At 40.9% G+C, this 25,431-nt stretch overlaps 1 protein-coding gene across 1 annotated transcript in view; it reads right to left on the reverse strand.

The window, feature by feature from the left end:
• Positions 1–25,431, reverse strand: part of NCKAP5 (NCK associated protein 5) — a 1,094,443-nt gene that overhangs the window by 302,826 nt on the left and 766,186 nt on the right. The window contains 1 exon segment of the mRNA XM_070389536.1: positions 25,273–25,422. Within this exon segment, the coding sequence (XP_070245637.1) occupies positions 25,273–25,422 (150 nt within the window).

The raw sequence follows: 25,431 nt of genomic DNA on the forward strand, positions 1-25,431 counted from the left end.
TTCAAATGGGGGTGGACATGACTGATTCATGTTGATGTTTGGTAGAAACCAATGCAATACTGTAAAGCAATTATCATTTAATTAAAAACAAGTTTAAAAAATGGTGTAACCACTGATGAAATAAGACTTTTATATTTTAACAACTAAGATTAGATTATGACAGAAACTTCACTATACATTACAGGTAAAATATATTCTCTGACTGGAAATCAACATGAACACAGCCCATTTTCACATACTGCATCAAAAATATATATACTTTTTAAAATGTGCCAACACTAGCTTTAAGGGTGATAAATCATGACTGGCAATAAGGATATTTATTTCTGTACAATGGAGATAACATGAATGCATAGAGCTGGAGGAAGTCTTATAGACCATCTGTTCAAATCCCTCCTTATACAAATAGGGAAACAAGCTCCCAAAAGGGTAATTTCTTTTCAGAAGAGTTCATTTAGCTGTAAAAACTGTGTTGCTGATCAGAATGTTTCTCATTTTCCCAATGGAAAACAGTCCCTTTTCAACATATCTGCATATGATACAGGGCAGGACAGAGAGCACATATATTGGACAACAGACTCCAAGACTCAGAAAGACCCTGAGAGTCTGAAGCGATAGATTATGATGGAATGTATCCAACCAGTAAAACTCAGCTGGAGTCAACACACTGCCCAGCACTCTGGTCGAAAACAACTGAGCAAGAACAAGGTGGGGAAAAGGCATGGTACCAGCGCACAGCAAAGAGGATTCAGGGAGTGTGGACATGAGCAGGCAGACTCAGCAGGAGTTAAGTGTGACCCACACACCTGGTCTGCCATAAGAACTGTGCAGCATGCACAGAGCGGACAGAGGGACAAGATTTTACTCTGCCCATCCCCACTCAGAGGGGACCTTGAGCTATGTTGGTCGGATTCCACACTCACAAGATACATGCATAAAAGATCAATCAGAGAGAAGGATCAGAATGGTGAAGGGATTTGAACCATAGGAGGTCCTCCCCAGTGGCTAGTGGTAAAGAATCTGCCTGCAATGTGGCAGGAGCCCTGAGTTTGATCCCTGGGTCAGGAAGATATCCTGGAGAAGGAAATGGCAGCCTATTCCAGTGTTCTTGCATGGAAAAGAAGCCTGGTGTGCTACAGTTCATGATATCACAAAAGACTTGGTCATGACTAAGTGACTAAGCAACAACAAACCTAACTGTAATCGTGTAAAGCAACAGCAGAACAAACTATGCCTATTGAGCCCAAAGAAGAAAAGTCCTGGAGGGGATGTGAGGGCTGTCCCTGGATAAGACAGATTGTTAGAGAAGAGGAATTAAATTGTTCTCTGTGGCCTCTGGGGAGAGAACTAGCATGAGTGGGTAAACCTCCTGGGAGACCAACTTCAGAGAGGTCATTCTAAAAGATGAAAGCTGCTTAAAGATCACTCATTTCAGTCACTCAGTTGTGTCTGACTCTCTGCGACCCTATGGGATGAGACCTTGAAGAGGGCTGCAAGTGGACGTGACAATGAGCTGGCCGGTTACCCCAGACACCTGGCAGGGCAAAGGCAGTGATGCTGCTCCTCAAGAGACAGGAGAAGGAAACTTTTGGATGATACACTCCCTGTAACCACATTCCTGAGGAAATCAGGGCCCTGGGAAAAGGTCTAACTGAACAGTCTCCCGCCAGTTCCACTTAAAACATGGAACGCTGAGGGGAGGACTTGCCCCTTCTGTGGGGGAGGAGGAGGGAAAGGTGACCAGAAGCACTGTCAGGGGTTTCTCTGGCTCCTTAACTTGGAGGGAAGACAGGGCAGCTGAAGAAGTAGGGCAAGGGAACTTGGGAATCAGTGGCAGCAATAAAATTGCCCAAGAAGCATATACAAGGAACTCTCAGCACTTAGGAATAACTGGAATTAATTTCCCATTATCTGGATTCCTTATGAGACATTAAGAAAGCACAGCACCTATGGTTAACATTCTTCATAGATCATTTTTCCTACAAGCTGTGTGAAAAGAACTGCCTCAGATCAGTTCAGTCACTCAGTCGTGTCCGACTCTTTGCAACCCCATGGACTGCAGCACACCAGGCCTTCCTGTCCATCACCAATTCCCGGAGTCTACCCAAACACATGTCTATTGAGTTGGTGATGCCATCCAATCACCTCATCCTCTGTCGGCCCCTTCTCCTCCTGCCCTCAGTCTTTCCCAGCATCAGGGTCTTTTCAAATGAGTCAGATCTTTGCATCAGGTGGCCGAAGTATTGGAGTTTCAGCTTCAACATCAGTCCTTCCAATGAATATTCAGGACTAATTTCCTTTAGGATGGACTGGTTGGATCTCCCTGCAGTCCAAGGGACTCTCAAGAGTCTTCTCCAACACCACAGTTCAAAAGCATCAATTCTTCAGCACTCAGCTTTCTTTATAGTCCAGCTCTTTATGATCCATACATGAATACTGGAAAAACCATAGCATTGACTAGATGGACCTTTGTTGGCAAAGTAATGTCTCTGTTTTTTAATATGCTGTCTAGGTTGGTCATAACTTTCCTTCCAAGGAGTAAGCGTCTTTTAATTTCATGGCTGCAGTCACCATCTGAAGTGATTTTGGAGCCCCCCAAAATAAAGTCAGCCACTGTTTCCACTGTTTTCCCATCTATTTGCCATGAAGTGATGGGACCAGTCCATTCTGAAGGACATGAGCCCTGGGATTTCTTTGGAAGGAATGATGCTAAAGCTGAAACTCTAGTACTTTCGCCACCTCATGTGAAGATTTGACTCATTGGAAAAGACTCTGATGCTGGGAGGGATTGGGGGCAGGAGGAGAAGGGGACTACAGAGGATGAGATGACTGGATGGCATCACTGACTTGATGGAGTGAACTCCTGGAGCTGGTGATGGACAGGGAGGCCTGGAGTGCTGCGATTCATGGGGTTGTAAAGAGTCGGACACGACTGAGCAACTGAACTGAACTGATGGGACCAGATGGCATTATCTTAGTTTTCTGAATGTTAAGCTTTAAGTCAATTTTTTCACTCTCCTCTTTCACTTTCATCAAGAGGCTCTTAAGTTCTTCACTTTCTGCAATATGGTGTCATCTGCATATCTGAAGTTATTGATATTTCTTCTGGTGATCTTGATTCCAGCTTGTGCTTCCTCCAGCCCAGCGTTTCTCATGATGTACTCTGCATAGAAGTTAAATAAGCAGGGTGACAATATACAGCCTTGATGTACTCCTTGTCCTATTTGGAACCAGTCTGTTGTTCAACGTCCAGTTCTAACTCTTGCTTCCTGACCTGCATACAGATTTCGCAAGAGGCAGGTCAGGTGGTCTGGTGTTCCCATTTCTTTCAGAATTTTCCACAGTTTATTGTGATCCGCATAGTCAAAAGCTTTGGCATAGTCAATAAAGCAGAAATAGATGTTTTTCTGGAACCCTCTTGCTTTTTTGACGATCCAGTGGATGTTGGCAATTTGATCTCTCGTTCCTCTGCCTTTTCTAAAACCAGCTTGAATATCAGGAAGTTCACAGATCACGTATTGCTGAAGCCTTGCTTGGGGAATTTTGAGCATTATTTTACTGGCATGTGAGATGAGTGTTAACTGTGCAGTTGTTTGAGCATTCTTTGGCCTTGCCTTTCTTAGGGACTGGAATGAAAACTGACCTTTTCCAGTCCAGTGGCCATTGCTGAGTTTTCCAAATTAGCTGGCAAATTGAGTGCAGCACTTTCACAGCATCATCTTTTAGGATTTGAAATAGGTCAACTGGAATCCCATCACCTCCACTAACTTTGTTCATAGTGATGCTTCCTAAAGCCCATTTGACTTCACATTCCAGGATGTCTGGCTCTAGGCCAGTGATCACAACATCCTGATTATCTGGGCCATGAAGATCTTTTTTGTATAGTTCTTCTGTGTATTCTTGCAACCTCTTCTTAATATCTTCTGCTTCTGTTAGGTCCATACCATTTCTGTCCTTTATTGAGCCCATCTTTGCATGAAATGTTCCCTTGGTATCCCTAATTTTCTTAAAGAGATCTCTAGTCTTTCACATCCTATTGTTTTCCTCTATTTCTTTAAACTGATCACTGAGGAAGGCTTTCTTATCCCTCTGTGCTATTCTTTGGAACTCTGCATTCAAATGGGTATATCTTTCCTTTTCTCCTTTGCTTTTTGCTTCTCTTATTTTCACAGCTATTTGTAAGGCCTCTCCAGACAGCCATTTTGCTTTTCTGCATTTCTTTTTCTTGGGGATGGTCTTGATCCTTGTCTGCTGTACAATTCATGAAACTCCATCCATAGTTCATCAAATGCTCTATCAGATCTAGTCCCTTAAACCTATTTCTCACTTCCACTGTATAATCATACGGGATTTGATTTAGGTCATACCTGAATGGTCTAGTGGTTTTCCCTACTTTCTTCAATTTAAGTCTGAATTTGGCAATACAGAATTCATGATCTGAGCCACATTCAGCTCCCGGTCTTGTTTTTGCTGACTGTGTAGAGCTTCTCCATCTTTGGCTGCAAAGAATATAATCAATCTGATTTCTGTGTTGAGCACCTGGTGATGTCCATGTGCAGAGTCTTCTGTTGTGTTGTTGGAAGAGGGTGTTTGCTATGACCAGTGCATTCTCTTGGCAAAACTCTATTAATGCTATTAAATTTTTCCCTGCTTCATTCTGTACTCCAAGGCCAAATTTGCCTGTTACTCCAGGTGCTTCTTGACTTCCTACTTTTGCATTCCAGTCCCCTACAATGAAAAGGACATCTTTTTTGAGTGTTAGTTCTAAAAGGTCTTGTAGGTCTTTATAGAACCGTTCAACTTCAGCTTCTTCAGTATTACTGGTCGGGGCATAGACTTGGATTACCATGATATTGAATGGTTTGCCTTGGAAATGAATACAGATCATTCTGTCATTTTTGAGATTGCATTCTAAGTACTGTATTTCAACCCTTTTGTTGACTATGAGGGCTACTCCATTTCTTCTAAGGGATTCTTGCCCACAGTAGTAGATATAATGGTCATCTGAGTTAAATTCACCCATCCCAGTCCATTTTAGTTCACTGATTCCTAAAACGTCGACATTGACTCTTGCCATGTCATTTGACCACTTCTAATTTGCCTTGATTCATAGACCTAACATTCCAGGTTCCTATGCAATATTGTTCTTTACAGCATCGGACCTTGCTTCCATCAGCAGTCATACCCACAACTGGGTGTTGTTTTTGCTTTGGCTCTGACTCTTCATTCTGTCTGGAGTTATTTTTCCACTGATCTCCAGTAGCATATTCGGCACCAATGACCCGGGGAGTTCATCTTTCAGTGTCCTATCTTTTGCCTTTTTATACTGTTCATGGGGTTCTCAAAGCAAGAATCAGTCCTGAATACTCATTGGAAGGACTGATGTTGAAGGTGAAACTCCATACTTTGGCCACCTAATGCAAAGAGCTGTCTCATTTGAAAAGACCTTGATGCTGGGAAAGACTGAAGGTGTGAGGAGACAGGGACGACAGAGGATGAGATGGTTGGATGGTATCACCAACTCAATGGACATGAGTTTAAGTTGGTGATAGACAGGGAAGCTTGGCGTGCTGCAGTCCACAGGGTCGCAAAGTGCTGGACATGACTGTGCTACTGAACTGAACTGAACTGGTGGGAGAGACTGACTGAGGGGGAAACTGGGTCTTGTTCTGGTACATGGGACCATCAGTAAATCTTTAATCCAATTTTCTCTTGATGGGTGGAGCTGTGTTCCTTCCCTGCTATTTACCTGGGGCCAAACTATGGTGGAGGTAATGAAGATAATGGTGACCTCCTTCAAAAGATCCCATGCATGTATTGCTACACTCAGTGCCCCCAACCCTGCAGCAGGCCACCACTGATCTATGCCTCTGCTGGAGACTCCTGGACACTCATAGGCAAGTCTGGGTCAGTCTCGTGTGAGGTCACTGCTCCTTTCTCCTGGGTCCTGATGCACAAGGTTCTGTCTGCCTCAGTCTCACTTAAAAAGAATAACTCTAAAGATTCTGCTATTCAGTTTAGGAAGAAAGAAAACAGGGAGTCTTATTGTGCCATATCCAACCCTAGCATTTAAAAATACTACTTTTACATTTAATCCATTTGCATATGTATTACTATACCCATGGTATAGGTGTGGAACTGAATCTCTAAAGTATTAGAGAATTGCCCCAGAGTTAGTGACAGGAGAAGGATTTGAACCCAGGAATAAAGAGTTCAGTTTCTGCTTATTTCTATAATGCTGCTTCAGCATTAGGAACATTTCAAAGTTCAGAAAATTACAGAACCCAAAACCATAAGCTCTCTTTACTTCCCTGGCTAACAGGTATTAAAGAGGAGAAAACAGGCCCAAAATGGAGTCACCGGGCTTGGCAGAAATTGAGACTCAATACTTAACCTAACTGCCGTTTCAGCCTTTCTCAGGAATGTAATCTTTAATCAGTCAACTTGGAATTACCTGTTCAGCACTAGTGAGATAATCTGCCCAACAGACCCACAGACTCCTTCCAGTCCCCTTAGGAAGGCAACCTTGCCTGAAACAATGCATTTTTTTTTTTGCTAATAGTTTCCCCTTACAGCTCCCTTTCCACCTCTAAAACCCCTTCCTCTTTTCCACAGCTCAGCAGAGCTCCCTTCTGTTGCTGGATGGGATGCTGACCAATTCATGAATCACCAAAGTCAATTTGATCTTTAAATCTATTCAACTGAATTTTTGTTTTTCTTAATATAGGTAAAGGCATGTCCTACTTGCTTCTATCAGAAAATCCATCGTCATGTAATAGTTATCCTAAGAGATTTGAATTTTAATATTAGACTCTTAGAGTTGGCGGGGGTGGGGGGAGCTAAAATACAGGAAATTAGTGAAATGGGCGAGTTACTGAAGAAGTTGGAGTTGGAAGGGAAAGGAGGGGAGGCTGACCCTGGGATCTCTCCTCAGACTGCTTGGTAATCAATTTCCAAGTTTGCTTCTGTGAAAGGAGCTGGGGGTGAGGTTCTCAGCAAGATATTCTCTAAGAAACGGCCTAATCTCTGGCAGGTAAGTGACCTCCTAAGGCATCCAGAGGAAATGGGGCAACAGATACCATTTCCAGAGTCTTCGGGGTGAACACCCACGTTTTAATTCAGCAATAATGAGTAATGATGATGTTTTGCTGGTCTTTGGAATTTATAATGACCCTGCAGAGGACATCTGCCCTTAAAATACCATCAATCTTTCTGTGGGTACTGGCTAAGCTCTCACTGCCTCCCACCTCCTCAAAACATCTCTAATTTCTCTGGGTCAAAAGCGACAAGGAAATGAAAGCTGTAAAAAGTGAGTCAGTAGCTTCAATTCATGATTGCTTTATCACCTTCAGAAGTTCATATATGAGGCCAAATTATCACAGGATTCATTTTAGAAAAGTGGTAGTTAAAAAGGATTGATCAAAACAGACAAAGTAAATTCAGTGGTGTTTTCCACACATACAATAAAAATTCAGTTTCACAGGGGGCATGTTGGTTACCTCTACTCATAGGATCAGAGCAGGGTTTTTGTCATATGCTTAAGGTGAATTCAAATAGAGGTGGCAATCCATATAGTAAAAGAAAATTAAATATTCTGTGACATAAAAATCAAAATGGGAGAAGACTCTTGAGAGTCCCTTGGACTGCAAGGAGATCCAACCAGTCCATTCTGAAGGAGATCAGCCTTGGGATTTCTTTGGAAGGAATGATGCTAAAGCTGAAACTCCAGTACTTTGGCCATATCATGCGAAGAGTTGACTCATTGGAAAAGACTCTGATGCTGGGAGGGATTGGGGGCAGGAGGAGAAGGGGATGACAGAGGATGAGATGGCTGGATGGCATCACTGACTTGATGGACGTGAGTCTGAGTGAACTCCGGGAGTTGGTGAGGGACAGGGAGGCCTGGCGTGCTGCGATTCATGGGGTCGCAAAGAGTCGGACACGACTGAGCGACTGATCTGATCTGATCTGATAAGAATTTAAGACTTTCAAGTTGTTAACACTGAGATTTTTTTTGGAAAAGCTCTTCTCTCAAGTATTAAAAAATTAAATTAAAAAAAAAAGATGACCTATGGATTAATCAACTCTGCCTAAAAGTCATTAAAGACATTGCACAGCAGTGCTGATTTTAAAATAAGATATGCTTATTTATATACTGAGAGTAGAATAAATGAAAACTAGAAATGATGCAAAATAGGTGAATCTCCTGGGTTTTGTTCTGTCTTGGTTTATCAGTATTAATAATAAAGTGTAATTTTAAAATGAAATGATTCCCTCAGCAGATAGTACACAATTCCTTGCAGCCAAAGAATGAAAAACAGATTAGTTCTGTGACTATTATCTTGGTATACCATCCCTTTAGCAGGGCCCCTCTTCTTGTTATAAACCTTTGTATTCATATGCAGAGTGTTCTGCCTGGGTGATTTAAGCAAATGCTACAATTCAACACAGTCAGTTCTGTTCAATAGAAATTCGAGGTGAAACTGTACTTCCTTGTCTTACCCTCTGGGAACCCGCACTTTAGAGAGGGATGACAGGATACTAGTTTTTCTTTTTGTGGGGGGGGGAAGGGAACTTAAATCCCAAATAAAAGAAATGCAGATTTACAGAATCACATTATGGGGGCTATATAAAGTGCATTTTTCACCAGTTTCAACTGCTCCCTATCCCGGATTGCCAATGCACTGTCTTGTGAGAATATCTTCTTATTCTTCAGGAGGGATTACTATGTTACTAGCCTCAGTGCTGAAATATATATAAACTTGCTACTGAAAGTGAAATCACCCTGACCTGGGATACACAGGATCTTCCAAAATCTTTCTCTAATACACTGACATCCTTATAGCATCCTCAATGAATGCCCATGGGATACAGGGAAGGGAGGGGAACAGTGACAAGTGCCTGTGGGCAGACTTGGACAATGGTAGAACCACCATAGTAATGACTTAGTTATTTTTATACCAAAACAGCTCCCACTTTATTTTTTATATCCTATAGACCCTTTCTCTATATTTTTTCTGATGCAACCATGCATGTGAGGCTTCCAAAAAATAAGTGGGTCCTCTTTATGAATGGCTGGTTTAGAAGCTTAGTTTGGTTTTCTGTAGGTTTGTAGCTCATTGCAACAAGATTCGTCTCAGCTGGTTCTGGGCAGAGAGCAGCTGGCAGCAGGTAACCAAATAACTGCAGAGAGAAGTTAAAAGGGACGGTTGCCTGCTGAAACAGCAGAAGAATTGCTTTAAGGACTCCCTGAAGCACAGCCTCCAGTAGCAAAGGGGCATAAGCAGCGAGGCAGAGAAACTACGCAACTGACAGCCCCGCTGATGAGCAACTGGAGAAAAGGTAAACTGGCTATTTAGAGTAAAGGTTTGGGGAGCAAATTTGAGCCTAGGAGATGGGAGTCAGAAATAGTGATGGGGTCTCTGGACAGCTTCAAAGGACAGGCTGTGTGGCAGAAGAGACCCATCCTCCAGATGCTCCATGCAAATTCCAAGACGAAAGGCACCAACACAGAGGTGTATCTTGATCTCCTGACCAGTTGGAATTTGGTCTCTTGGAAGCTGTGGCTTTCGAAATGACTGCAGACCCAGGTTCAACATTTGGGCCCTCCCACCTCTTCCCCACACCTCCACCTTGGCAGGTGGATAGCAATCCCTGGGCACAAATAAATCAAGTTTAGAGCCACTGTCTGATTCATTATAACCAATCCATTATGTGTAAGGAAAAGAAAATTCCAATGGATGAGGAAAGGCCTATGTCACACTGAATCTTTGGTGTCCTGATTCAGAAAAACAAGAAAACAGAAAAATCAGAATAAAGAAACATGGAAAAACATGAAGATTCCTAAAAAAAAATAAAATAAAATAAAATAAAAATTGAGTTGCCATATTATCCAGCAATCTCACTCGTGGGCAAATATCTGGAAAAATATGAAAACTCTAATTTGAAAAGATACATGCATTCCAGTGCTCACAGCAGCGCTATTTACAATATCCAAGACATGGAAGTAACCTAAATGTCCATCAGCAGATGAATAGATGAAGAAGGTGTGGTTATGTATCCACAATGGAATATTACTCAGCCATAAAAAGAATGAAATTATGCCATTTGCAGCAAAATGGAGGGACCTAGAGATTATCATACTAAGTAAAATAAGTCAGACAGAGAAATCTAAATATCATGATATCTGGTATACATGGAATATAAAAAATGATACAAATGAACTTATTTACAAAATGGAAACAGAGTCACAGACACAGAAAACAATCTTATGGTTGTCAAAGGGGAGGGGTGGGAAGGAATACCTTAAGTTTGGGATTAATATATACACACTGCTATATACAAAATGAATAACAGAGTCTTACTGTACAGCACATACACATGACTTTATATAAATAACAAGGCCCTACTGTATAGTGCAGGGAGCCATATGAATATCTTATAATAATCTATAATGGAGAAGAATCTGAAACATATATGCGTGTATATATATATATATATACACATATGATTGAATCAATTGGCTGAAACTAATGCAACATTGTAAATCAACTATACTTCAATAAAAAGTAAAGTTAAAAAACAAAACAAAACATGGTGAGAAGGAAAGACAAGAGATTCCCTCCCCCTTTGAATCCCTCCCGGGATGAGAAGATACAAAGAAACTGGTGAGGAAGTGAAATATGAGAATCAGTGATAAAGGAAACAGCCCAGAAGTCTGGAAGCACAATATCTCAGGGCCCTCAGGTCACCTGCGTGACTCACTAAAACGGTGTCCGCTCTCAGACGCCCCTGCAGCCTAGGGTAGAGGGAGGCTGGTATGTACAACACAGACCATGTATGTGTGTGTCTGGGTATCTACCCACTTGTCTGCAAATCAGTGAAGAATATACGGGTACCAGGGTGATGATAGAGGAGGAAGAACAAAGAATTCTTTTCTAGCTCTTTGAAAACTGTCATAACAGGTAAAAGAAATTCATATTTTTTAACAAACCAAACTTGAATCTGTTCATTAAATACATACTCCTAGAGTGCACCTTACTAGAAATACTTCTGAAAAATTCTTTTTTGAAAATTGTGACCTGAGCTACTAATAATTTAAGATCCTATATAAGATTATCAGATATGTCTCTTTTAATATTTGCCCCCCAAAATGTATTGCCAGTGAATTTACCAAATTTACATCTGGCTGGCAACAACAGGTTGTAATATTATATCATTTTTATAATTATAATATCATTATTTTACAATTATAATAGCATTATTTTAGTGAATATATACTTATTAAATCTGTTATAATAATTATGTGATTATCATAATAATAATTACTTGATAATGAGCATGGTTTAGATTTTTTTGATGATCCATAAAGGGCTTATGCCCTTGCCGTGAAACCCTCGGGATCAGGTCTTGGGCACTGAGAACTGGGAAAGACCATAAATGGGGTCTGCACTCAAGAATTTACATTCATCTCAGGAAACAGGCAGACACTGCTTTGGGAGGAGAAAAACCTGTTTGTTTGCTTATTCGTCTCTCTCATAAAACAAGACTGCAGGGAGATTTTTGGTTACTTGGATTTCTGAGGAAAGCATTTTATCATATGGACTTCGAAACAGCAGCACGTCATACGGTTTGCCTGTGGTTGCTTCTCATTTTAAGCTGGAATTACTTAGAGTTCTTCTTCCAAGTTACTATGCTATAAGGGAGGCAGTCACCTCTAAACGAATTCACAATCATCTTGGTATTTTATGAGATTACCAAAGCCAATTTGACTTTGGCTCTAGGCATATAAAAAGCAAAAAAAAAAAAAAAAAGATGTCACAGGAAAAGATGCTTTTCCTGTTTCTAAGAAAGCCCCCATGGGTATGACTACCAATGAGACACAAGTAAAGGAAAAGACTCTGCCTTGAGAAAAAAAGATGCAAAATTTCCAAACAGGTATTGTACCCTTGTGTATTTTAAAAGCATTTCCTTTTTCTTTGCTATGTTGAGATCTTGTCTGTCCAAATCAACAGGCACATTTTACAAGCTGTATCTTTAAGAGCACATCAGAAAGTTAACTTTCTAGAAAAGCCCAGTCCCCTATATTAGTTGAATACTTGCCAACATTGAACACTGAAGAGGTCAAGCCTACCCTGGGTGACTGTAACTAATGGGCTCCAATTAGAAAACCAGGGATGCAATTAAGCATCATGCTGAGGACAGTTATATTTAGAAAGTTAAATTCACAAATAAAAACAAAGATATTTTTAGATAGTTCTGAAATAGGACTAATTGCCCAAGTCAATACTGCAGAGAGATTTTTTTTACATCCAGGACAGTTTGTATTTATAATCTCTCCTCCCACATTCAAATTTTAAATTCCCTGATCCGCTCATAGAGTACTTGATCACAATGCTTTGGTTATAGACTAAAACTGTATATTTCCCATTCCCAAAGTAGAAAGCCCCTAGGGTTGGGGCTGATTTGAATGCTAATTAATTAGGTCACCCTCAAAAGACTGTCATCAGAAATCAGAGTAAGTGGATTTCTTACAACACTATTGCAGTCAAGAAATTAAAAGACGCTTACTCCTTGGAAGGAAAGTTATGACCAACCTAGATAGCATATTCAAAAGCAGAGACATTACTTTGCCAACAAAGGTCTGTCTAGTCAAGGCTATGGTTTTTCCAGTAGTCATATATGGATGTGAGAGTTGGACTGTGAAGAAAGCTGAGCGTCGAAGAATTGGTACTTTTGAACTGTGGTGTTGGAGAAGATTCCTCAGAGTCCCTTGGACTGCAAGAAGATCCAACCAGTCCATCCTAAAGGAGATCAGTCCTGGGTGTTCATTGGAAGGACTGATGCTAAAGCTGAAACTCCAATACTTTGGCCACCTCATGTGAAGAGTTGACTCATTTGAAAAGATCCTGATGCTGGAAAGATTGAGGGCTGGAGGAGAAGGGGACAACAGAGGATGAGATGGCTGGATGGCATCACCGACTCGATGGACACGAGTTTGAGTGAACTCCAGGAGTTGGTGATGGACAGGGAGGCCTGGCGTGCTGCGATTCATGGGGTTGCAAAGAGTCGGACACAACTGAGTGACTGAACTGAACTGACTGATATTACTGACTCAGCACATAAAGGCAATACCTATATAACAAGGGCATTTTTCTGGACCTCATTCTGGAACTACAGCTTTTCTTTTCCCCCAAGGCTGTGTAACATTTTCTCCTGGAAAACTATTAGAGTTTATAGAATTCTGTGAGTCTGTAACTGGGAACTGGTTCTGTTCATCAATCATACAATTTTTTGAATCACATATTGTAATTTTTATTCATGACACTTAAGTAAGTTATTGAAAAGCACTACATCTAGAATAACTCAGAAACCCACAATGAAAAAAGAACCAAGATTTGGGGTTTTGTTTTCCAATTATACTCGTGACATACCAGGCTTAATCATACTTTGCATAGATAGGATTAAAATGCCTAATTGGTTATGACTAAGCAAACTGAGGCCTTTTGATTAATCAAGCCACCCAGCTTTCAGTTTCTGACATCAAAATTTATACCCTTCATGAAAAAAAACAAGGCCACGGCTACATAATATTAAACCAACACACAATTAACAACACTTTGTTCTAATTACCTCTGGGCACAATTAATGTTGGCCCAATGGTTCATTTTTCTTCTTTGAGAGCTCTTAGAATATTTATGGAGATTAGGCTTTGATGCATTGTCTTTCTCTAAGATTTGGGGTTTTCTTACCAGCTCCTAAATCTGAGCAGGGCAAAGTACCATATTTATGGAGATTAATTCCTGACATATTGGCTTTTTCTAACATCTGAGGCGCTTCTAACACATTTCCACTCAAATCAGGCCCTGGCCAGGCAATGAAGTCACAGGTCCCTTAACACTGTAACTTAACTAACTCACACTGAGGATTTTTTTTTTTTTTCTTTCCCCTCAGCAGTTAGTCATAACTGATGAAAGGTTATGTCTTGATTAAACAAGCTTCCAGGAGTTGGAAGGCCAAAAGGGCTGCTGTAAAACAGCGATGTAGATGCTAACGGAACCTAAAGTAAGAGGACAGCCCTGCTGCCTACTATCGGGAAGCTAAAATTGCAGACAAGTTCATTTCCTCCACATCTGTAATGAAAAGACGGCAGCAAGACAACGCACACAGATCAAAGGCTTTGGTGATTGGTACCACTTTAATTTATGGAAGGCACACCTTTTTTCCACACTCTAAAAGAGTCGGTGGGGGCATAAACTTTAAAGTCATAAATATTCTCTCCGTGACCCAGGTCTGTTTTGCACCCTCACTTGGTGTGTTTCTTTGGCTGTTTCATTTTATGATCTAAAGATGGGCTGAGCCACCCGAGGAGCTGCAGCTCCAAGACACTGGGGAAATTCAAGGGGCTGTTTATCTCTAAACAGATTAGAGGTTTGATTAGATGCTCCATGAATTTTTTAAATAAACACTGTTAGCTTTTAATACACATGTGTGGAATAGATGAGTGGCTCCATGCACTGGCAATGCCAGGACAGGCCCAGCTTTCCAGTTTAATTTCTGGAAGAATGTACCCAGGCTCTAGGCAGGCCCGCATCCTGATGGCTGCTTGAAGCTGTTTCAGACTTTTCTGCTTTTGTCCAGTCAACTCCCTCTGATGTAGGAGACAGATGGGTTCCGGGTTAGACGTTTACAACTGGCCTCCTGTTTACATGTCACGGAACACAAAGAAGTGGGCTTCAGGTTGGATACTTAGAACTGTAAGCATTTTCTGAGATAGGAGATAGGTGAGCTCCAGTTAAGGCATTTACAACCAGCTTTCTATTTGCCATCCAAGATGGAAGTAACAGAAACAGGGTAAATACCCAGTGTTTGTCTCTTGTAAACACCTCAAGGTAAGAGTCATGGCAGTAGTCAAGGCAATTAGTCAAGGTAAGGACAAAGAGGGGCAAAATCCTATTTGAGTAAAGGGTTAAGGGATCTCCCTCTTCCCTCTTTTGGGACAAGGGAGACATTACACCAGCCAGAAAGGCTCCTTGTGGGTCAAAAGTCATGGGATAACACCAGACCACACTGAGTCTTGCTCCTCCCAGAAGCCTTCACTTAGAGATCCCTCTTGGCTGAGGGGTGCGTGCGCACTCCAGGGGATGGTTCCAGGGTAGGTCAGGTATGGAAAAAGAAACCAGATGATTGGCCTGAAAGAAGACAGAAGACCTGGAAGAACTGGCCTATATAAATGAATTAACCACCTCTTTGCCATGCTCCTCCTCACTAGGTGGGATGCCCATAGTCTTGCTCTCCAGGTGCACTTTTCTGCCCGCTTCTGTCTTAACTAAACAAAGCATTTCTCTGTGTGCTCTCCCACTTGCTGTTGCGCTATGTCTCTAATAGTGAACTTTGTACCTGTATTTATAGTTTCTTCTTCCGTGATAAACACATTTTTCACTGGGGGCAAAGGTCCAGGGAAAATAGCTTTTTAGCCTCTAGCCCTTGCTGGTCTGGTGGCTAGGATTTCTGGTTCTCATGCAGGCTACCCAGGTTCAATTCCTGGGCAGGGAATTAAGATCTCACTTCACACCACTGCTCACTGGTGACTTGCCAAGATCACCTCTGCCTTTCCTTGAACTGTTTGCCTAGAAGATGAATACAACGCCTCAAAGATTCAGTTCAAATGGCACTTTCTTATCTGCTGGTCTTCTCACAAAAGAATCCAATTACATCCTTCTATTTTGGTGTTCTATTGATCTTGGATATACTTTAAAAAACTTTTTTATAAATGTTTATTTTTTGTTATTATATAAATTAGCATATTTGTGTCTTCCTTCCACCAATGTGTCTCCAGGGCAGAGAAAATGCTGCATGGATCTTTGTAACTCCAGCAGCAAGTAACAGTCTAGGCCTAGAGATGTCAAAGAAGGGAGAGAAGGAGAAGTAGAGAAGAGAGAGAGAGTGAAACAGAGATAGAGAAGGGGAGAGAGATAAGAGAAAAAGAAAGAAGACACCACAGAAGACAAAGAAAAGACAATACCCAAGTAGGAACCTACCTTTCTCAGTGGTATTCAAGCAATTCTGACATTTAAATAACTAAACCCCAAGAACTTTCCCAAATGTTAGAAATAATGGGACTGTCAGTTGTGATGTTCCCCCCTCCAATTTTCAGTATGTCCTCTTCTGGAGTCTGAGAGTTTGGATGGAATTACCAGGAAAGAGAAACAAGCTTTCAGCGGTTTGCTGATGCAGTGAGAGACAAGCCTGGAAGCTTCCAATTGCCCTCTTTGCCAGTGAATGGAGACAGCCCGCCTAAGAATGAAACCAACTCTTAGGAGAGTGGGGCTGAGAGATGGAAAAAGCTCCCTGACACGGTCTGAATCCCTGCACTAATCCATGCCTTCATCCACTGTTACCCCTCAGTTTCTAGCTACAGTCTCCCTGTGAAGTCCGTTTGAGCAGGGCCACTATGACTTACAACTGTAAGAGCAATCACAGAGTGCCTTGAAAGAACACCAGGACTGCCTGCATTGTAGCTTTCCTGAGAACTGAGATCTCTGAAACTGTCCCAGCTGTGTCGCTAGATCCAATGCTGAGCAACGTGGTGGCTCCTGGAGGCTGGGTTGGGTGCTTGTCCTAGCTGCTGCCCCATCAGAGCCATTTCTGGGGTTCTTAACTTTGGGGTGCCACTGCTTCATTTAAACAGATATGAAGAAATCAAGCCGCATAACTTTTTGAAAAGAATAGTCATATGGTAAGTATTCTATTAAAATATGTGTGTAAAAAGGCTTGTTGTGCCAGGACACCCATTATCTCATTATAATAAAGAAAAAGTATCAACAACCTAAGCAGCCAATGAAAGTCATTAAATAAATGGTACTCAGCATCCATTTGATAAATTTCTGCTAGCCATCAAGACATATTTTAAGGAACGATGGATCACGTGGGGGATATTTTTGATATACTATAGAAAGAGCAAGCTACTATCTGTATAAAGTGACATTTATGCTTTTTAAACTTTATTGGCACCACTGACTCAATGGACATGAATTTGAGCAAACTCTACGAGATAGTGAAGGACAGGGAAGCCTGGCATGCTGCAGTCCATGGGTTAGCAAAGAGCCGGACACGACTGAGTGAGTGAACAACAACTTGATTAAGTACAACAGATGAAAAAAATGACTGAAAATATACATGCCAAAATGTCAACAGCATATATTTCTGATGGGTGTAATTATTATTTACCTATTTCCTTATCATGGTGGCTCAGATGGTAAAGAATCTGCCTGCAATGTGGGGGACTTGGGTTCAATCCCCGGGTCTGGAAGATCCCTGGAGAAAGGAATAGCGACCTACTCCAGTATTCTTGCCTGGAGAATTCTGTGGACAGAAGAGCCTGGAGGGGCTACAGTCCACGTGGTCTCAAAGAGTCAGACGCAACAGAAGCGACTAACACTTTCACTTTTCATTATTTCCTTTTATTTTCCTAATTTTCTATAATGTGACTACTGACTATTTTTATAATCAGAAATCTGTTAGTACAAAGTTACATACTGACATAGGAAGGAATTTTTTTTTAAACTTCAAGCCCCTTTACCAAAGAGGAGTTTTTATCTCTAATCCTGGTTCATTGATTGTTGCTAAATGACCCACAGTTGTATAGGAATTAATCAGGAGAAAGATATACACCATGTACCGTAAGACAGGTATGTCTGGAGCTACCTGTCACCAGGCTGTCATAGAAACTAAAGATTAAAAGGAAACAGTTAAGGATTTCTACTCAGACAACCACCAGTATGCTGCTTTATAACTTGTAAAATTTCTTTTTACATTGTCTTAGGATAAGAGAAGATGGACTTCTCAGGTGGTGCTGTGGTAAAGAACCTGCCTGCCCACGCAGGAGACAGAAGAGATGCACGTTGGATCCCTGGGTCAGGAAGATCCCCTGGAGAAGGAAATGGCAACCCACTCCAGTATTCTTGCCTAGAGAATCCTATGGACAGAGGAGCCTGGAGGGCTACAGTCCATAGGGACACAGAGTCGGACACGTCTGAAGTGACTTAGCATGCATGAAGGAGAGGACAAAAATGAGGGGAATAAGAAGGTAAGAACTTGAAGTCAATCAGGAATGCCATGCAGCAGACTGTTTCTCATCAGCAAAGAGCCAAAGTCAGACCTAGGTGTTTCAAACCCACAGCCATGGCAGGGGAGCCATCAAAGGCCACTGCGGGGCACCTTGATTATAAACTTTCCTTAGGTTCAAAAGCTCTCTGGCAATGGGCACCTATGGGAAGGGCTTCTGCATTTGAGTCTGAAGATTTAGGAAAAATACTACTCAAGACGGGGTACTGAGTAGTACTGGGAACAAAGAAAGGTTAGATTGAAAAGTGGTTGAAACCAATGAGTTTGGTACTGAACTGGACCTAAGGTGTTTCAAGAACTTTCAGTGTTATTCTAAAAGCTGCATTGGTGGTTCTCAATTCTGGTTGTGCATCTGAAACACCCTCAGGGTTTTATAAAAACCCAGATATTTAGCCTCCATCAATGGCACCCCACTCCAGTACTCTTGCCTGGAAAATCCCATGGATGGAGGAGCCTGATGGGCTCCATGGGGTCGCGGAGAGTCGGACACAACTGAGTGACTTCACTTTCACTTTCACTTCACTTAGACTTAAAGACTTGGAATTTCCTGGGTTGTCTCATAGGCGTCTGGTTTTTCAGAAGCTCCGTTCCTGCATGCGATTCATCCCTCTTATGCTTGCAGATGTCATTGCTACATTTATATAGGAGTGAGTTATATCTCTCACTCCTAACTCATGGATTTTGCCCTTTCTACTGGATGGTTCCCAATGGTGCATCAGCATGCCCTAACATCTCTTGTCTTTTTAAAAGAGTTCCTCTTGTACAATGTCTCTCTCCAGCTATGACTCTCACCCATATTGGCTTGACTTCACCAGAAACCTTAGAAGAGCTATCTATCTCCATGATGTCTCCATGTCTTTACCTGCCTACCAACTCAATCAGAAACTGTTGTTACTAGGCTTTTAGCTAAACCCATCCCTTGCCAGAGCCAGTGAGGATTTCTGTGTTTCCTCTCTCTTATTCTCCCCTCAGCATTCAACAAGGTTGTCCTTGAAACACGTTCTTCCTCAGGCATCTATGACACCTCATCGTTCTGATTTTTCTCCCAGCTCACTAGCTACTGTTTCCTGGTCTCATTTGCTGGCTCTTCTTCCTCTGCTGGACCACTAATAGAGAGTTGCCCCAGGGCTCTGTCCTCTGCCTCCTTAAGGTCCACCTTCATGGCCTTATTAAGTTCCACAATGTAGAATGTCATCTATATTCTGATGACACTCAAATCTATATATCTAGCCCTGACCTTGGCCTTGGATAGCCAATTGCCTATTGAACATCATCACTTGAATGCTTAATAGGCATCTCAATTCGATATGGACACAGTAAATTGATGATGGTACATTTCTTTTCCCAAGTCACCTCTTCCCCAAGCCTTGCCTCTCTCAGAAATCTGGAACACCCCACGTTCAGTTACGAAGATCAAAAGCCTAAAAGTCATTCTTGTGTCTCATTTTCTCTATATTCCACATCTAATACTTCAGTAATTCCAGTAGGCTTTACTTTTAAAATATTTTCTTATTTGACTATTTCTTGCCAGCATAGCATAGAGAAACTACACAACTGGAAATCAAATTCTCACACTTAATCTGATCTTGGGTAAGTTACCCAGCTCACCTGGAACTCCAGTTTCATTATCTGTAAAATGGGGATACTAATCATATACATCTCACTCCACAGGGTTGCTATGAAGATTACAATAGTGTATATGTGTACATGTGTGAAAATCATTACAAATCCCCACTAGTGCACTGATATTACTGTATAGTTTTATTGTTTTTACTCCCTGTTAGTCCTAAGTTGCCCAACTAGACCAGTCTAATAATATGTTTTGTTTGGAATCTGAAACAACCTCCTACCTGATCTTCTCTACCTCTGTCCTACTGCTGCTGCTAAGTCTGACTTTAGTCACGTCTGACTCTGCGACCCTATGGACTGTAGCCTGCCAGTGTCCTCTGTCCATGGGATTCTCAGCCCACAAACCAGCAAGAATTGTCTTTCTAAAGCACACATCAGATCATGCTACTTCCCTAGTTAAAAATCTTCACTGGCTTTCCTTTCCATGTATCATTATGTTAGAAGTCTTTACTGACCTAGAAGGCTTTAAAGGGTATAGCCTCTGTCTACTTCACTGAACTCAATTTCATTCCAGTTTTCAAATCTTATATTTTATTTCCCTAGGACAAAGTTCTTAGTTCTGTTCCCCTAAATTGCCGAGTTTTCTACCATCTCTGGGCTTTCGCATTTACAATTTATTCTTGTTCGTCTTCTAGACACTTACACAGCCGTCTCCTTTTTTTTAGTGATATTACCTCCACATGACTCAATATGAGAAGCCATTGGAGATAAATACCTCTCCCATTTCCATCCCCAGAATCTCTACTACTGTATCACCTCACTGTTTCTTATTCAGAGGGTCTTATTTATATATTCCTTGTTTGCTTATTTATTATTTTATTTAAGTTTGTACATTTTGTCTGCATTCCCTGGGGTTGACTGGGGTTGAGGACCATGAAAATTTATCAAATCCCAGTGTCTAGAATAGTGTTTGGCCCATAGAAGGCATTCAGTTAATATCTATTGACTAAAAAATCAACATATAATTGTGATGTGTGTGGCCAGATTTGAGAATTGCTATTCTAGACTACCTCATTTTAAACAGGAGTTACGATTAACAAGAATGCTTAAGCTTAGCACTTTAATTGTCCTACTTTCATGGAAAGTTTAACTGAGCCAAGAAAGCTATTCACTTTAACACATTTAATTGCCATATTTTTTCTGCACAGAGTAAATCTTTCCTATAAGAAGCTAAGTTCTTCTGACTTCAGGCTGTAGTTAGCTTAGGCTTCAGCATGAACCTGGAGGCTCAAAACTCCCAGATGGTCTCAAGCCAGTCCTCCTTCTGGCTAGAGTCTGAGAATGAGAGATGCAATGGGAGTTGAAAGTGAGTATAGGGATGTCCAGGTTGACTTTTGGTCAAGTACGAAGTTGGTTAATGCATAGGGAGAAAGAGCTCTTTGGTCCATAGGGAGAGGGTTTGGAGACAAGGAATTGTGCATTTCAAAGAACATGCCAAAAAAGCAAACCTGGAGCCTGAGTCCAAAGCCCAGGAGTAGAGAATAAGGAAGATACAAGGTCAGATCAATGGACTGTGAAGGTCAAGTCTGGGAAGAATCTTTAAATCAATGGTCCGGGATGGGGTAGGAGAAAGGAATGGCAGGGGCCTATGACATGGTGGTGCCGTGTCAATGAAAATGGTGAGCTCTATTCTGAGAAAGCAGTCTCTGATAGCAGCCATAGGAATCTAAACTTTTCTTAAAAACAGAAAATACCATACTTAGCACTTAAGAGTTACAGAAAATGTACAAGCGGCATCCAGATTGCCTATATGGTCCTTGTGGCATAGACATAAAATATATCAAATGGTTTCTCCAGCAGACATCAGGATCCCAAATGAAAATTATCATTTAGACCAAGGGGAAGCAGTTGCTGGGTGGTGATGTGAAGTGCCCTGCTCTTCTGCATCAACACTTGACAAATGCCAAAACCAAGGCACTGAGTGGAGAAAACAACTGCTAAGAGAAGAAAAAAAAAGTGTGACATGCATGTGTATATGAAATTATTATTTTGGCTGCTGGACAAGGAGTTCTTTTCGGAAGGTTAATAAATGTCTTATTTAGCAAAATACCTTGATGAGCCAGGGAACAGTGTGGAATGAGACCATGAACGAGGTACAGAGACCAACAGAGCTCTATGTGACAATATGATGGGGAGTATGGCAAGGGGAGAGGGAACTTGTGAGAAAAAGCTGGTCTCTGCCAGGAGGCTTGGAACTGAGAAGTGGCCAGTGAGGAATGCCCAGCAGCTGAGGGACTTGGAGGGAGCGCTCTCTAAAGGGTAAGTGCAAAGCCCTTAGCCTTGGGGACATTCTGCATGACTACATATTCTTTGTGGGATTGGATTTTTGGGAAAAGTGAGTAAAGTGGGTTCTGTTTCACCTGAGATTGATTCTGAAAGAAGAGGGATTGACAGTTGAATGGTATAGAAACACAGCCCCTGGAATGACCACAAGAGAGAATGACTCAGTAGGCGTGGGAGCACTAGACTTTCTTCAGGCTGGGGGATCTGGTGCTTGGACAACATATACTTAATTCTCAAAGTCTGGGATGACTCGACTATAATCTAGGCTGTTCATTAAAAGATTCATTTTATTCAAGTACAGTTGATTTACAATGTTGTGTTAATTTCTATACAGCAAAGTGATTCAGTTATACATATATATGCATTCTCTTTCATATTCTTTTCCACTTGGTCTATCACAGGGAACTGAATATAGTTCTCTGTGCTATACAGTTGAACCTTGTTGTTTATCCATTCTGTATATAATAGTTTGTATCTGTTATTTCCAAACTCTCAGTCTATCCCTGAATCAGTTCAGGCTGGCTTTGAATAATATTGTGATATTCATCAAGAACATAATATTAGAAGTCAAGTTTGTGTCTCTTCTTTTCTGCACCTGTTTGTAGAGCAGGAATGAATGAAATCATCTTTCCATCACTCTGACAATCATAACTCTCTGCTTCCTACCACACCAGGGGCCAAGAGATTAAGGTACAAAAATATGATTGTTTCAAAAATACACTGATGGAAAAGAAAATATTTTTGTCTTTCTAAAATCTTGCTGCACGACATCAAAATTCACCAAAGTAATTTTGAAGCATTATGGTTAATTCACCGGCAATCTTCCAAAAGAGCATTTTGTTAAAGTGTAGAAATCTATGTGGGGGTCTGTGAGCAGCTCTGATTACAGTCTATCAAAATCAGTCTTTTATCGTCTCACAGTAATTGTTAACTTATGCAAAGGGTTCTATACAGAGAACACAAATACTAAATCTTAAAAAATAAAGTAACACAAAATTCTTGAAACAATCAGAGGATGTATAACTGTGTCTGTGTGTTTGTGTATGTGATATGATTTCTTTTTATTATCGGTTTAGGTAGACAATAGTGACTACTATTAGGAGCAAGGAGAGAGTTCTTTACTATTCAGTAAAGAATTTTAGGGAACAAGTCATGACATTGTGACTAGAGAACATTAATTTAGGAAATAAAATATTTTTTTAATTAAAATTGCAGGGCTTAATGGCACTTAGAGATATCATCTATTGCATCCAACTGATCCTGGAGGCAAGAGTTGTTGCCTGAAGTGTAAAGATCTCTGTGAAAGAAAAAAGAAAACAAAAAACTGTTCTCTCTTACTCAGTGAGGGTTTAAAAAACATTTGCTGCCAAAGATATTTTTTAGAAACCTCTTAGCTTGATTAAATAAAATATCCTTCAAAAGTTGTCTCAGTGACAATTAGATGAACTAAAAGCAATTCTGACTGTGATCATCAATAAGACTAACAATTTAAGTATGTGGTTCTAGGTAAATTGTAATATCAATTCATTTCTACAATTAAATCCAGTTAATTCAACATCAAGACAAATCTGAGTTCTCAAAACTCTCAGATAACAGCCTCAGTTTCCCTTGAGAAGGCCTTTCTACCTTTCACAGTGATTATCTTGAAAATGACAAATGAGAACCTTTCGGGAAACAGGTGAATATTGGCCCTTTGCTCAAAAGGAACTGCCAGAGGGTCCCTAAGTTGACGTCTCTTCTGCCCCATATGTGACCTCACACACTAAACCTTCAGTCACTCTGGCGTGGAACAGCTGAAGTTTTTCATTCATAGTTCTTGTATTAATGATTGTACTTAGATAAAGAGGAGAAAAATCATGTAAGGAAAGGTAGGTGCCTTGGAGTAGGAGGATAGAAAAGACCATAGGCCAGGCACTGTTGTACAAATATTAACTCACTCAGCCCTCATTACTTCCCTGTAAGGTAAGTTACTGTTTTCCCCAGTTTTGCAGTTGAGGCAACAGAGGCATAGAGTCTAATTGATTTGCCCAAGGATTCAAAACTAGAAAATAATAAAACTGAAATTCAAACCAATCTGTGGGAATCTGTCTCCAAAGTCCATAATCTTATTCCTTTCACTTTACTATTGCTGAGGAAATTAAAGTAAAAATGGCATGCATCTAGAGACAACACGGTAAGTTAGGATTAGGGACAGAACTGCAGAAGTCAGTAAAAGAAAAGAAGATCTTCCAAGGTCATGTTTCTTTATATTACCGCAGGAAGTTTCAGGATTCTGTAGACCCTGTGGTGAAAGTGAAAGTTGCTCAGCCGTGTCCAACTCTTTGCGACCCCATGGACTGTAACCCACCAGGCTTCTCTGTCCATAGAATTCTCCAGGCAAGAACACTGGAGCTACATTTTTAGATATTGGCTGAGGCCCCATTGTGCCTAGTTTAAGAAGAGGTGGCCTTACCATAGTCCTTGCTTAAAAATAATTACGTTCCAGTATTATATGCAAACAAAACATTTATTGAAAGGAGGTAAGTCAACTCACAGAACAAGGCATCTTTGCTGGATCTTTCAGCATGTGAACTAATAACTAAAATGCTCTTTGAGGGCTGCTATAAACATTCAGGAATTAATAGCTGAAATGATGTCAAATGCCACTAAGTAACAGACCAGAGGTGTGGAACTGTTTTGAAGGACTACAGCGGTCAAAAACCCTCCTTAAAGTACCCTTAGTGCAACTTCACCTCTATTTATTTATGTTTTATATGTTGAACTTCAGCATAAGCTTTTTCTGTTTTTTGAAGAAATAGCTCTACTGCTTAACATTATTTTTCTTATAATTGTCCTTACACAGTATTCAATAGTTTGTTTATTCATTCATTTATTCAATCATTAGGTATTGGGAAAATAAAGCAAGAATATCACTCAGCCTTCCTTCAAGGAACTTGCAATTTTAGGGAAACTGATCTAGTTTGAGGGCCATACCGAATTTAAGATGAATTCTTGTCTTATGTACTCTTTTCAAGGCAAGACAGTCATAGTTACTAGGTTAGGACTCATTCAGTGAAACAAATGTTAACGTTATACTCATCATTGACAAAGGCATCGCAATGGCAGCTACTAGATCCTATTAGTCTGGGAGAACTAAGAAAGGGAGATTTATCCATTCTCAAAAGCAGTGCCAATAAAAGAAGTAGAATGCGGTTATTTTTCTTTAAACGTGTAGAAAATGGTTCCATTTCTTACCTCTAGAGCTTTCAATCTTTCTAACAGCCATTTGGTCTTGCCTTTCCCCTCATCTGCACTGCTCCCTTCACTCCTCGAGTCCTCATCTAGCGCCATGCGACGGCCTTCCAAAGCTGCCTTGTGTTTTCGCTCTTCTTCTGACAGTTTTTCCTGAAGCAA

Source organism: Bos mutus, chromosome 2 (assembly GCF_027580195.1).
Source record: "Bos mutus isolate GX-2022 chromosome 2, NWIPB_WYAK_1.1, whole genome shotgun sequence".
Taxonomy (NCBI): Eukaryota; Metazoa; Chordata; class Mammalia; order Artiodactyla; family Bovidae; genus Bos; species Bos mutus.